The sequence below is a fragment of the Ascidiella aspersa genome, chromosome 5 (genome assembly GCF_963924565.1).
Source record: "Ascidiella aspersa chromosome 5, kaAscAspe10.2, whole genome shotgun sequence".
Taxonomy (NCBI): domain Eukaryota; kingdom Metazoa; phylum Chordata; class Ascidiacea; order Phlebobranchia; family Ascidiidae; genus Ascidiella; species Ascidiella aspersa.
In genome coordinates this window covers 18,291,631-18,307,177 of record NC_139451.1, presented here as the reverse complement: position 1 = coordinate 18,307,177, position 15,547 = coordinate 18,291,631, and the positions used below count along the sequence as shown (strand labels likewise).

The window sequence follows — 15,547 nt, the reverse complement described above, 5'->3', positions numbered from 1 at the left end:
GCGAAGCAAACCTATAACTTGTCTTTATAATTAAAAAATATTTGACAATTTTTTCTTGCACCCCTGTACGCCTCTCATTGGGGACAAAAGTCAATAGTGTGACGTAATCGATTTAGTTCTTTACAGCTATATACTCTAACCTAGCGGCAGAAAACCTTTAATGCTGAATTTGTTCATATCGCTTGCTTTATTCTGGCCGCGAAGCGTCTGGCTGCCTACTGTGCTTTTTTTGTCCAGCGCGTGCAACATTCATTGTGCGAAGTGGCTTGTCTCAGGGAAACTAAGCGCGTGCGACTTGCCTTTTAAAAAGAGGCTTCTCTTAGTAAATTAACTTATTGCTTTTACAAAACAACATATTTTACCGCCGCAGATTGAAATGAAAAATTGTGGAGGCAGTGTACACCACTCTGTTTCCAGTTTTTATTCTATGAATGAAATCACTTTAATTTCTATATTTTTGTTTAGTTGTTTTCCCCCATAGGTTAATTATTTTAAATTGAAGTTCAAAATTGGCCTGAGGAGCAATCTATAATTTGTCTTTATAATTGAAAACTATTTAACAATGTTTTCTTTAGTTTTTTAGACACCTCTAAACACAAAAACGGCCGAATTTTAATTTTACCCCCCTAAATTACTCCCCTTTTTTTTAAGAGGTAAAATGTTTATTTTAACATCAGCTTTAAATAGTTCTCTAACATTTGTGAAATTTTCAGATGTTTATGTCATTTCCTTCTAGTGTAAATATATCATTAAAATTTCCTAAAGTGTTGTGCATTTTGACCGCCCGGATGAAAAGTTCAGGGGTAAGGTTTAAAATTTTGTTACTTAGCATTGTATATGTCATGTAACCATCATCCATAAATATATCAGATTTTTTTTACATTTTTTTATCTCTGAAAAGTGCTTAAAACCAAAATTAACAAAAAATGACAGTTTTGCCCCCCTAAAACCACCCCTTAGAACCTAGGCAATTTTTTTTTAAATTAGAAACAACTTTGTGAGGGTATTTAACAGTTGTGAAAATTTCATGTTCCAACTATGTTTTTTTCCTTGCCATAAAAAATTGACTGAAAAAAAAAAAAAAAAAAAAAAAAAAAAAATAATTCGGACAAAAACAACATGTGTCCAAAAAAAAATTTTTTTTTTCGGGCCACATTTTTTTTTACATTTTTTTATCTCTGAAAAGTGCTTAAAACCAAAATTAACAAAAAATGACAGTTTTGCCCCCCTAAAAACCACCCCTTAGAACCTAGGCAATTTTTTTTTATATTAGAAACAACTTTGTGAGGGTATTTAACAGTTGTGAAAATTTCATGTTCCAACTATGTTTTTTTCCTTGTCAAAAGTGAGCCATAAAAAATTGACTGAAAAAAAAAAAAAAAAAAAAAAAAAAAAAAAAATAATTCGGACAAAAACAACATGTGTCCAAAAAAAAATTTTTTTTTTCGGGCCACATAAATAGTGAAGCTCTCAAGCAGCTAACGACCATTTACTTTTGTGTTTTGTCATACTTCCTCTTTTTAAAGCCGAATATCGCTCGGAAGTTTTCACAGAAGATAGCAACAGTAAAAAGCGTAACATAGTCTAGACAGTGTCGGCATATTTACATTGATAAATAACATATCGCGCGCATAAAAGGACACAATTCACAAATGTTTTGCACGGTTCGTTTTTGTGCACTCCAAAGAGTAATTGCTCGCGGGAAAAAACACACGATATTCGTAGTTTAGTACTTAACCACGCACTCACGTTTTCCCAGTATAGACACGTAACAGGACACTTGCAAAAAGTACATTGGTTAGATTCGGTTTTACCAAACGAAGCGAGATAATGTCGTTTAGTAACCCTCGGATCCTGGTGTTAACTACTTTTGAAGCAATTTTGTAGTCTACATTCAAAAGCGTTATCGGTCTAAAATTTTCTGGTTGAAGATGATCTTTATAAGCTTTTGGAAGTAGAGTTACCACTGCTTCTGACTGAGAAGCTGATAGCCTACCTGTATTTACTGTATGTCGCCAAGCTGCAATATAGACGCATTTGATATTGTCCCAAAAAGTGATATAAAACTCTGCTGGAAAACCGTCTAGCCCAGGGGATTTATTTTTACCCATGCTGCAGAGAGCAGTGAAGAATTCCGCTTCTAATAAATAATACTAATAATCGCATTTTGAAATTCCTGGGGGGCAAGTGCCCCCCCGTGCGGGCGCCCATGAATGTGAATTTTAAAATGTTGGTAGGCTATAGCAAAACTGCAGTGTTGTACGTTCCCAATGTTTGCGCCGAAGAGTTGTTTTTCTAAGCGACTTAATTGGTTCTGCCAGGCGCCCCTCGAAAGCGTTTAATTGGCAAAAGTCGTAACCAAAGGAATAAAAGAAAGCAAAAACTGCTAATAATATATACGCTTTGGTTAACACGAGAAAAGGTTTTTTTAAAGTATGGCCGTAGGCTAAGTCTAAAATAAGGGGGTGGTAACCTGCAAAAGTTTGTACTGCGGACCTCATAAATTGCACTACATTTCGAGTAGGCAAAAACAAAGAAAATGTTGGTTTTAAAGTTCCATATAGAATATTTCCAATAGTTCTGGCCACAATTTACACATTTTTGGTGTTTTTGATTTTTGTAATAAAAAATGTTAACGAGTCCTACCGGGCGGATCTGCAGGGCTAAACAGGATTTTCATTTAACGGCGTGTATGAACTTTGTGCACCGTACTGTGCTGTTGTCCTTATGCTAGAACTCTAAGTGTTGAAACACATATCTTCAACTCTTATATATGTTTTGTATTGGTAATTGAAAGCTCAAGCATAATTTTTTTATTTGAATATAAAAACGCCGTTAGTTCAGTATCACTGAAAAACAGAAAAAAACTTAATGCCACACACATGATTAAATCCATAAAAACAGCAGTAAAATATTCAATTGCAACAAAAGTACATCTAAAAGTATAATCACCAAATATGACCGCAATGTAAGGTAAATGATAAAAAGTAATATTGGTAGGGTAAAATATAAAGCAAAAAGTAAAAATTAGGAAAAAACAGGTCTTCGTTTAGTCTTCCGTAGAACATGATTCCGATTGTTGCTAACCCTCCAAAGACAAAAAACCTATTTAATGGTGACTGTGTCATGCGACAGTTTTCCTAACGAGAAATCCTTCTTCAAGGTCATTCGTTTAAGATAATTGAAGTCTTCTTTAGTCAACTTGCTTGAACATAGGGGATACAAGGTCAACACTACAAAAATAATTTGTGTTTCACCAAATATGACAATTTTTGGGTACACTATGCACGGATCTGTAATGTAGCTTAATAATAAATTTCAAAGCCAAAAAGGTCGAGTAGATCGACAGCATCTTGATTAAGAAACGTCTTAATCAAGATGCTGTCGATCTACTCGACCTTTTGGCTATGACAATTTTTATTATTCAAAAAGAATGCACAGAATTAGTGTCAAAATCTACAAACAATGGTAGCACGATAATAAGTGAACGGAACAATATAAACTGTAATAAAATGCATCAGAAACACAAAAATTGAGTGACAATACTTTTGTGCGTATGAAGTGTGCCTACGTTTGTTGTTTTATTCTGCCATAATTAAAAATATATATTAACAAATTGATTGTTACTGTTCCTCATCACGCCGCGCCAGGATACAATAATTACTTGTCATATCCCGTTTCGTTAGCACCTTTAACTACGGCTTTTATAGCGGGTAGGCTAGTCATCATTCTAAGCGGAAAACTTACCTGAGGCAAGTAAAAATCTATCGATTGTCATGCAAGGAACAAGCCACAAAACTAGAAAAAACCCTGACAACATTGGATGTCGCAAGTGTGAAAGAAAAACATTTGCTGCATGAGATTTAGTTATGCAATTGGTCGGGTTGCAGTTCATCAACCACACCTAAAATACAACCCCAAATTAGGGTGCAAAGATGTAAGTGAATAAAACATTGCAATACGCTCAAACAAAACATTTAAAACAATAAAGAAGTTATAAATGTAATTTGTAATGAATGTCAAGCTTTAAAATTTTTCTGTGAAGTTAATGCGATGTGTATAAAAGTGTTATTGTCAATTCTCACTTGTTTACAGCCAATAAACTCTGAATAGTCCAACACAAATATTCCTCCCATTGTTATCAGCCAACCAGCAATATGAACATATTGGCAGACATTCACAAATGTATCACTGCTTCCTTTATTCCAGACCAATGGCAAATCTTCTGGAAAGATAACTTTCCATTTTTCCATAACCATCTATGCAAAATAAATTCTACATGTTACAAAGGTAAAATGTTGCATAGAAATTATTAAGAATACGTCTATGAAACTTTTGCATATCCATGCATTTAGTAACCAGTCAAACATAAATTTAACACACTTTGTAATTCTAATAGATAAGATTTTATTTAGACATTTCAATTGTGTATCAGAAAATGTGGCATACATTCTAACTAGTGATGTCCGACAATATTGCACAAGAGTCAATTGATGATGCCAGGTGGTAGTATCAGTTCTAGTCCAATAAGCGGTATCTGTTGCGACCCGATAGCAAATAAATATAGGAATTTTAGCCATGATGTTTCTATTCCACACAGAGTTTTTATTGTCAAAAGTAAATTTATTGAAAAATAGTACCTTAAAAACTGGAAGTAACTCAACTTCTTATCCCTTAAGCAATTTTGGGGCTAACAAACTGAAAAAAATGTTATTTTAATTTCATCTATTTTTATTGTTTAAGCATAGTAATAATGTCATGTGGTATCGGATCACAATACATTTTGTTTGAAGTAGCGTGTATGGGTATCGCAATAAAAATGTGTATTGGAAATTCCGAGTCAGATTTAAAAGAATAAGCATTTTACCTGAAGTGTGTAACTTGTAACAGTTATGTAGAATGTTCTGTACAAATTCCCTATATTGAAAATTGTTTTGACTTGATGACTTGCCAATATTGAATGACTAGCTATGAACAACATAAGGTACAATCCATCAGACATCAAGGCATTGTATACAGAGAAATCTACAAATACATAAATAAAAATACTAATGAGGGCACATAAACTGTATTTGGTAGTAACAATTGAATAAACAAAAAAAAAAACAGTTTAATATATATTTTCCCCAAGAAACTTCAATGCATGAATAATACATATAAATATAATGAAAGGGAACTATGAATTGAATATATAAATTCAAACTTAATAAAGCTCCTGAATTTTACAAAGTTAAAACTGAAGCAATTATTAAAGTCAAAATTTATACACTAAGCCAAAATTTGTCAAAATTGTTTACAAAATGCACAAAAACTGTAATGAGGTTTTGTAGATGGTCGTTGATTTAAAATTTTATCAAAATTTTGCTTTGAATGAAAGCTAACAACAACTAAATTCAATCTTTATTAGAGCAATATGCTATATACGTAAGCAGACAGATTTGACCATGCAGCCCGGTTAAGAGCCTTAGGCTAAAACTTATTTAAAACTTATTTTTTTGTTTTTGCTTTAGAGAATTGTGTATCTTTGATTTGGCTTGAACTATCAAACAGTATTTGCTTTGTTTATTCAGGGGTACGTTGCAATTATCCCATTATTTTGATAATATGCAAGATCTTGCTAATTTCTCACAACTCTTTTTGCATTGTATTTTAATATGGTGGCTATTGAGTACATACCGTTTAGTCAAAAATTTTCTCAAACAACCAGCGACTTTGTTATTCTCTATAATTTTTAAGTTATTTGTTGCTTTGATATGCTAAAAGTATCAAATTAGTATTTTCAAAAGTTTTGCATAAATATGAAAAATAACTGAATATTGTTCCATTAAAAACAAGTGAATGGCGATAAGACACTGATGTGATACTTTACACAACATCATGGTAATAAACATCCCCAGCTGTCATTATCTATCTAGGGAATATGACAACATACACTGTACCTTCAACATGATATGAAATTTTTGACTTTGAATGTTTATGGAGAAGCCCACTTCGGTTTCCAGAGAGAAATGTTATCAGACAAAATGATGAGTAAAATACATAAAGCACCGCACATAAGTTACATATGCAACACACAATAAATTTTAACATGACAGTGGATGAGTATTACTTTATCAACATGTAACCATGCTTTCCACCTGCAATATAAAACAAACACTTTGCAATTAGTACTTTTTAAGGGGCCTTTAGTATGTTACATCAGCAAGAAGAAAATCCAGGTCTTTTGCCAACAACATTGCATTTATTGCTGTGGCATATGGGTACAATGCAAGTGCCTTGTGGAGGTGGAATCATTGGTGAAGCTAGATCTAATCCCAATTTACATTTTAAATATATATCTTTTTTACTCCCGGGATACAACTTGTTGAACTTTCAAGCCGCGTGCTTTCCTTTGGTAGCATAAAACACTTATGGTGTGCAGAGCCAGAAAATCCTAAATGTACACCTGGAAAATTTGCTATGCAACGCTGCGCACTCAAAATATCACCAAAAAAGTAAATAATCTGAACTGTGAGTGGTAAACAATAACAAAGGGGTTTGAGTGTCACAATCTGCAACAAGAAATTAAATATATTTAGCCAGCAAAATAATACTGTTTTCATCAAACTTTAGTTTGTCAAGGGAAAAAATAAAGTGTTAAATTATTTTTTGAGGCAGAGTAACTAAAGCAATATAAATTAGAAAGCTTTAAGTGGTCCTGTACACCCAGTCTGCATTTCATTACCAAAGGGAAGAAAGCAGCTTGAAATTCTTTGCGTAATATCTCCGGAAGTAAACAAGATATCGATCAGAAATTTTTACACATTACTCAAAGCAACCTAAGTTAGCCAGTAATCAGACATTTTTTTTAAAAACATTAAAATATTAATATTCATATTTATGAATATTAATATTCAGTCATATTCAGCCTTAAAATTAAAATATGCCCTAAGTGACTTAAATAGGGTGATAGCTACGAGGCCACTCTTCAAAATGAGATATGACTCGACCGCCAATTCTTATTAATATTCCCTCACAAATCCCTTTGGTCATTTCATTGCTGTTAACGCACCTGCTATAGAATGCAGACAGACTGCATGTAGTTTACTATCACCTGTCTTGTCTGCATTCTATAATTTGCCGCTGGCTAACATTTAAGCAAACAAAGTATTGTCCTATAATCTGCATTCTGTGGCAGATGTACACTAGAGATTTCTTCAAACTAATTAGAATCCTACCACTTTTTGTTTGTTAAGGCATTGGTCTCCAACCTTTTTGATAAACGACCCTAATTTTAATAAAATAAAATTTATATTGCCACCCAATCGTGTTTTCAGGTATAAATAAAAATACGCAAATAATACTGGAACAAAGTAACACGAGCGACTATGAGTAGGCTAAATTATGCATAATTTCAGAGAGCAGTGGCTACGCATGGCCACCAAAATGATTGCCTTTATGAAGTTTTAGTTAACATATGAATTTGAATCTAACACACGAGCAAACACAAAAATTTCAATTTGTTTCAACAATAAATTACATTTAGTATGATGGCAGCATAGCATAACGGCATAACCGCATGTAATGCTGTACTTCCAAGCGAGTACGATGTTTCGTTTTTAATATTATGCTCATTGCGCTGAATACCGCTTCACAAATCAATGTGGTTGAATACGGAATGAGCAGGCTTAATTTAAAATCAGGGCGTATCCAGAAAATCAAAAAACGGGGTCCTGAATTTTCAACTTAGGGAATTCCCCTATCTTCCGTCTGACGTTATTGAATAATGACGTCATAAATTAGTGACTGTATGACGTCATATAATAGCAAGGAACATTAACTGCGACTAACTCGACGTTTTTTAGCGAGAAAAGAAGAAAGAAGGTTTGACTTAGCGTTGTCAATTGTCGAATATACACTTGCTAATCAGTCAACCAGGGACGTGCAGTCAGGGGAGGCAGTGCCAAATTTATAAATTTTGTACTCTTAATAATAGTTTGTTTTGTAGCTTTTATGAGCAACAGTCGATCACAGGCATGCAACACCTTCAATTGTCATACACTGTTACGTCATAGACGATGTAGTCATTATTACGTTAACCATATTAATGTAGTTTTACTACTTTTAGTCATTTTGTTTTTGCTCTTTGAATGGTTTTTGAGTTTTTTTTATTTTTATTAATACGATACCGTTTTTGTGGTTGTTAAAAAAACGTGACTCGAAAAAAATTGTGCCTCACCATCTAGGAACCTCACCGCAAGTCACTGAAGTCAACCTAAACAAATAAGAATTAACGAAAGATAAAAACTATCCGGCGTTTACGGTCGACCAAACAAAAGACGAAAACGGCGTTTTGCGCTTGATTTTGGTTCCGCATTAGCTTAAGGCGCGTAACCCAATTACTTAAACAGCACGCCGCTTCGAACAGTTACAAAAACGATAATATCACTTACAAAAAGGGGGGTAAGAACCCCCCCCCTGGCTACGCCACTGGGCGCAATGGATATTGTATGATATTTTTAATCTTTAAAAGTAATACACATTATAAACAACAGAATTAAAGCCAATATCGAGTTCCTAATCAGTCGAGACCAAAATGGCTTTATGAAGGTCAGATATAGGGATAATCTCCGCCTGCTCTTCGATATTATCGATTCCTCCGATTTTTGTAAAATTCCGGGTTCCCTACTTTCTTTGGACATTTACAAAGCATTTGACACAGTTGGTTGGGATTTTATTTACGCAGCATCAGGACATTTTTGCTTTGGAAAGAACCTAATAAACTGGATACAATGTTCGTATGCGGAATATACCTGTAAAATAACCAACAACAACTTTTTGTCGCGCGAGTTTAAAATTAAGAGGTGTCCAGCAAGGCGACTCATTACCTTCGACGCTTTTTTTTGCTGTTTGAATATCTAGAAACGGCATTGCGAATTTGTAGGGCTACAACTGAATGACAAATAATTTAAAGTATCTCTACTCGCTAATGATACGTTAGTCCAGGGGCGTGCAACCTTTCATACTGCCGGGCCAAATATGTGTATTCGGATTAGACCACGGGCCACTTGCATATCTCGTCGTCTACCTGTTAGTGCAGTGGTCGGCAAATTTTTTGTTGTGGCCCAAATTAGTTTTTTCAGAGCTGCTTGAAGGCCCACTACGTAAAACCACTACGAAAACAGTGGCGGATTTAGGGGGTTATTTGGTTTTAAGGTGAAAATTCTACGGCGCTTAATTAATGGGCAAAAAACTGCCAGGCTATAATATGAAACATTATATAAAAAAAGAATATACACGCGAAGCGCGAAAAATTTGCGTTTACATAGAGTTAAAGTTGGCATAAAATATGAAAAAGTTTTACAGGCTCACAATACCACATTTGGCACGTGGGTCTTTCCAAGCTGAGCCAATTTAAAACATCATATACAACACTAATTGTTAAAATAAAGTGCAATGAATGTACGGCTATCATGCGGCCAACAACTACGGTACATGATAACACCAAGCTATTCAAAAATAACTTCGCGGTCAACAGTTGGCCACCACTGTGTTAGTGACTACCACACAAAAAATTGCTCACACACGTACGTTCAACCGAACAATGCCACCTTAAACGCGATAAATTTTCTCAGCTGTATTTAGATCGAGATGTTCGCGGTAAAAAACTATTTTTTAGCTGCGCAGAGAGAAATTTGTTTATTTTTTAACAACTCACATGAACATTGAAATTGAATATAAAACAATTACATTTCAAATGAGCCGAAAAAATCAAACGGACATTTTTAATATGTTTTCTTTACATGGCCGTAAGTAGCTATTCATTTCAAGATCAAACAAAGTGCAGCGCAATTAGCATTATAAGAACAAAAAAATTGCAGCGCAATTTCACTTTCACACAAAAGTTTACTTTCCGCAACAGCATCCAAAACACATTTTGTAGTTTTATTTGTTAGCAGGTCACATTCTATTCTAATTCTAGTAAACTAAAAATTTACATGCTATATTAGGCGACCTAGACTAAGGAACAGAAGTTTCAATATTTTAACAGTTACCTGAATGTTTAGTGGTGCGGGCCCAAAACCAAACTACACCGCGGGCCACATATTTTGGTTCCGCGGGCCGCAGGTCGCACGCCCCTGCGTTAGTCTTTTTAAAAGGCGAAACAAACTGATTTCCATCGAATATTTATTGTACTAGATAAATTTGAAAGCATTTCCGGATGTAAATTTAATATGCAAAAACCGCTTGCATTCCATGAAGGATCCAATCGTTCTTCGACAGAAAAAACCTTACGCGAACAAAGGCCTCGAGTGGCCAGAACACCCATGCAAGTACTTAGGTATAAAAATTCCACTCAAACCCAAAGCATCTGTTTACGCTTAACTTTGGTGAAGTTATAAATAAAATTAGTGCAGTTTTAAATATTTGGTCATCTCGGGGGCTAACTCTTCTGGGACGAATTTGTATCCTAAAAAGCTTAGTGAATCCCACACTTATTTACAAAATTAGTGTTCTTACGGTCAACTTACCCGCTCATGGTGGCGTGAACTTAAAACGAAATTATTTCAGTTTATATGGGGATCTAGATTGGAGAGAGTTAAGCGAAGTGAAAATAAGCGCAACTAGACGGGGGTGCGGTTGTTGTATATTTTGTCAGGTGATATATTTTCAGGGCTTAGTGTTTATTTTCAATTTTTACTTTATTTTTAATTTTTTTTTTTTTTAATTTTTTTTTAATATTTTGTATTGTGTACTTTATATTATATATTTTGTTTTTCATTTTCCTTAACTTGTTTCTGCAAGCAAAAACAGATATGGGCCGAAAACTCTCCCACTTAAAATATGCCTTTGATGCGAAAGGGGTTCAAATATGGCGTAGAATTTGGGGAATGATCGAAACATATATTTGATAAATAGAATTTACCTAGATAATGCATATGGCTATTTTATTCAATTTTGACCAGCTTACGTGTTTGAAAATCAAATATTATCATTCTCTTAAAGACTAAAAATGGTTTAACGCCTATGGTTTGCTATACTTTTGCAAACTTTCACTAGGTAATTTTTTACCATAGCTTGGTCCAAGCAATCACTGTTAAAACAGGCTTTAAATCTGTCGTTTCAAACAATATGAAAAACACTATTACGTGCCTAATACGCAAACTATTAAATCGAAAGTTTTGCTAGATAAGTTTAGGCCTGATGTTGGTATGCTGGTTGGAGCAAGATGCACAACAGGTGCTAACAGAGAGGCGTAGACTGCCTTAAGATTTCGCATTTAAACTTGCGGCGGTAAATACACCCTATTGACACTTAATTATTAGGCGAAGCTTATCGCGAAGTAATTGGTCGCCCCAAAAAATGCTGACGCCGCATTTAAAGCAAGCATTATAAATGTGTCGCCGATATTCTGCCTTGAACATCCCTACTCGAAATGCTTCCCTCCGTTAATTGTACGGTGGGTGAAACTTTATTCACGGCCTTACCTCTTTGTGTATTACCGCGACAATACGATGAAATACGATTTGGAGAATATTGGAAACATCGTATTTGGAGAATATTTGCTATTTGCACCTGTTCTGTATGTTACTCCAATCCAACATATCTACACACAATTATAAGTTGTGTATAATAATATAATAACTTATGGCTTTGAAGCGAAGGGGGTTCAAATATGGCGTAGATTTTGGCAAATGATCGAAACATACATTTGATCAATAAAAATTTACGTAGATAATGCTTACGGCCATGTTATCACATTTTGGTCAGCTAGCATGTTTAAAAAGTCAATATTTTCATTCTCTCTAAATGATTTAACGTCTATGGTTTGCTATACTTTTTCCAACTTTTACTGTGTAAATTTTTACCATGCCTTGGTCTGAGCAATCACTGTTGAAACAGAGTTTAAATCTGTAGTTTTGAGCAATATGCAAACACGTTTATGTGCCTAATAAGCCACGTTTTATATTGAAAGTTTTGCCAATTTAAATCCAATAAACGCAAGATTTATTTATTTATGACGCCATGTTATGACGTAGCTTTGTAACGTCGTCGTTAAGAATGCGTTAAACTTAAGCTTTTTGTTGTTGCGGCCCTTGTATAATTATATTTGCTTAGACCTGGTGTTGATATGTTTGAATGGTGCAACAATTACAACATGTGCTAACAGAGATGTGTACACTGCCTGTAGGATTCGCATTTAAATTTGCGGTGGTAAAATATTTTGTGTTGTAAGAGCAATAGGTTTTTTTACTTAGAGAGGCCTCTTTATGAAAGGCAAGTCGCATGTGCATAGTTTTACTAGGCAAGCCACTTCCAACACAAATGTTGCACGCGCGGGACAATAGGGCGCAGCAGGGATGCCAGCAGCCGCCTCGTCGCGACGCGAGCTGGACAAAGCAAGCGAATATGAACGAATTCTGTATGAAAGTTTTTCTGCTGCTAGATGGCTGTCGTTAGCTGCAAAGTGCTAAAACGCAATATTTCAGGTTTTTACCCCCCAAGCAAAGGCCCCTGGGAGTGCAGCCTCATAAACTTTTACAAAGCACCTACATACCACTCTACGCCATGTCTGAAAATTTGAAGGTTCTACGATGTCTACTTTTTCTATAAAGCTTCGGACAAAAGTCGGTCTGAAACAAACCATAGGAAACCATAGGAAACCAAAAAAGAACTAGACGGGGGTGCGGTTGTTGTATATTTTGTCAGGGGGTATATTGTCAGGGCTTAGTGTTTATTTTTATTTAGTTTTAATTTTTTTTTGAAATTGATTTTATTTATTTATTTTTTTTTTTCTATTTTTTTTTTCATATTCATTTTTTAATTTTTATTTTTTATTTTTTTTGTGTGTTTTTTATTTTTATTTTTTTATTTTTTTTTTTATTTAATATTTTTTTTATTTTACACTTTTTATTTTTTAATATTTTGTATTTTGTATTGTGTATTTTATATTATATATTTCATATTTTGTTTTTCATTTTCCTTAACTTGTTTCTGCAAGCAAAAACAGATATGGGCCGAAAACTTCCCCACTTTGATGCGAAAGGGGTTCAAATATGGCGTAGTATTTGGGGAATGATCGAAACATATATTTGATAAATAGAATTTGCGTAGATAATGTACATGGCCATTTTATTACATTTTGGCCAGAGCTTACGTGTTTGAAAACCAAATATTATCATTCTCCTCAAGACTTAAAATGGTTTAACGCCTATGGTTTGCAATACTTTTGCAAACTTTTACTCGGTAAATTTTTACCATGGCTTGGTCCGAGCAATCACTGTTAAAACAGACTTTAAATCTGTAGTTTTAAACAATATGAAACACACTATTATGTGCCTAATACGCAAACTATTAAATCGAAAGTTTTGCTAGTTGTTTAGGCCTGATATTGGTATGTTGGTTGGAGCAACATGCACAACAGGTGCTAACAGAGAGGCGTACACTGCCTTAAGATTTCGCATTTAAATTTGCGGCGGTAAATACACCCTATTGACACTTGATTATTAGGCGAAGCTTATCGCAAAGTAATTGGTCGCCCCAAAAAATGCTGACGCCGCATTTAAAGCAAGCATTATAAATGAGTCGCCGATATTCTGCTTTGAACATCTCTACTCGCAATGCTTCCCTCCGTTAATTGTACGGTGGGTGAAACTTTATTCACGGCCTTACCTCTTTGTGTATTACCGCAACAATACGATGAAATACGATTTGGAGAATATTGGAAAAATCGTATTTGGAGAATATTTGCTATTTGCACCTGTATAGTATGTTACTCCAATCCAACATATCAACACACAATTTTAAGTTGTGTAGGCCTGGTGTTGATATGTTGGATTAGAGTTGCCACCAGATTTCGCATTTAAATTTGCGGCGCCTTTGATGCGAAAGGGGTTCAAATATGGCGTAGAATTTGGGGAATGATCGAAACATATATTTGATAAATAGAATTTACTTAGATAATGCATATGGCTATTTTATTAAATTTTGACCAGCTTACGTGTTTGAAAATCAAATATTATCATTCTCTTAAAGACTAAAAATGGTTTAACGCCTATGGTTTGCTATACTTTTGCAAACTTTCACTAGGTAATTTTTTACCATAGCTTGGTCCGAGCAATCACTGTTAAAACAGGCTTTAAATCTGTCGTTTCAAACAATATGAAAAACACTATTACGTGCCTAATACGCAAACTATTAAATCGAAAGTTTTGCTAGATAAGTTTAGGCCTGATGTTGGTATGCTGGTTGGAGCAAGATGCACAACAGGTGCTAACAGAGAGGCGTAGACTGCCTTAAGATTTCGCATTTAAACTTGCGGCGGTAAATACACCCTATTGACACTTAATTATTAGGCGAAGCTTATCGCGAAGTAATTGGTCGCCCCAAAAAATGCTGACGCCGCATTTAAAGCAAGCATTATAAATGTGTCGCCGATATTCTGCCTTGAACATCCCTACTCGAAATGCTTCCCTCCGTTAATTGTACGGTGGGTGAAACTTTATTCACGGCCTTACCTCTTTGTGTATTACCGCGACAATACGATGAAATACGATTTGGAGAATATTGGAAACATCGTATTTGGAGAATATTTGCTATTTGCACCTGTTCTGTATGTTACTCCAATCCAACATATCTACACACAATTATAAGTTGTGTATAATAATATAATAACTTATGGCTTTGAAGCGAAGGGGGTTCAAATATGGCGTAGATTTTGGCAAATGATCGAAACATACATTTGATCAATAAAAATTTACGTAGATAATGCTTACGGCCATGTTATCACATTTTGGTCAGCTAGCATGTTTAAAAAGTCAATATTTTCATTCTCTCTAAATGATTTAACGTCTATGGTTTGCTATACTTTTTCCAACTTTTGCTGTGTAAATTTTTACCATGCCTTGGTCTGAGCAATCACTGTTGAAACAGAGTTTAAATCTGTAGTTTTGAGCAATATGCAAACACGTTTATGTGCCTAATAAGCCACGTTTTATATTGAAAGTTTTGTTAATTTAAATCCAATAAACGCAAGATTTATTTATTTATGACGCCATGTTATGACGTAGCTTTGTAACGTCGTCGTTAAGAATGCGTTAAACTTAAGCTTTTTGTTGTTGCGGCCCTTGTATAATTATATTTGCTTAGACCTGGTGTTGATATGTTTGAATGGTGCAACAATTACAACATGTGCTAACAGAGATGTGTACACTGCCTGTAGGATTCGCATTTAAATTTGCGGTGGTAAAATATTTTGTGTTGTAAGAGCAATAGTTTTTTTTACTTAGAGAGGCCTCTTTATGAAAGGCAAGTCGCATGTGCATAGTTTTACTAGGCAAGCCACTTCCAACACAAATGTTGCACGCGCGGGACAATAGGGCGCAGCAGGGATGCCAGTAGCCGCCTCGTCGCGACGCGAGCTGGACAAAGCAAGCGAATATGAACGAATTCTGTATGAAAGTTTTTCTGCTGCTAGATGGCTGTCGTTAGCTACAAAGTGCTAAAACGCAATATTTCAGGTTTTTACCCCCCAAGCAAAGGCCCCTGGGAGTGCAGCCTCATAAAC

At 34.8% G+C, this 15,547-nt stretch overlaps 1 protein-coding gene across 1 annotated transcript; it reads right to left on the bottom strand.

Annotated features, from left to right (window-relative positions):
• Positions 1-2,790: 2,790 nt before the first annotated feature.
• On the bottom strand, positions 2,791-6,132 carry LOC146145178 (nurim-like). The gene is made up of 5 exons (XM_083390031.1): positions 5,940-6,132; positions 4,868-5,025; positions 4,086-4,259; positions 3,748-3,904; positions 2,791-3,233 (listed from the first exon to the last, which is right to left on the bottom strand). Exons 1-5 carry the CDS (start codon positions 6,088-6,090, stop codon positions 3,106-3,108), a joined length of 768 nt encoding a protein of 255 aa, XP_083246157.1. The 5' UTR covers positions 6,091-6,132; the 3' UTR covers positions 2,791-3,105.
• Between the last annotated feature and the right edge of the window lie 9,415 nt (positions 6,133-15,547).

What these genes read in the sequence shown, in the direction of transcription:
- LOC146145178 (XM_083390031.1), bottom strand. Translation starts at nt 6,090, where the DNA reads ATGTTAAAATTTATTGTGTGTTGCATATGTAACTTATGTGCGGTGCTT. An exon ending in AATTTCATATCATGTTGAAG is followed by an intron (nt 5,026 to 5,939) that starts GTACAGTGTATG and finishes ATGTATTTGTAG; the next exon opens with ATTTCTCTGTATACAATGCC. An exon ending in TAGATTTTTACTTGCCTCAG is followed by an intron (nt 3,234 to 3,747) that starts GTAAGTTTTCCG and finishes TTATTTTTGTAG; the next exon opens with TGTTGACCTTGTATCCCCTA.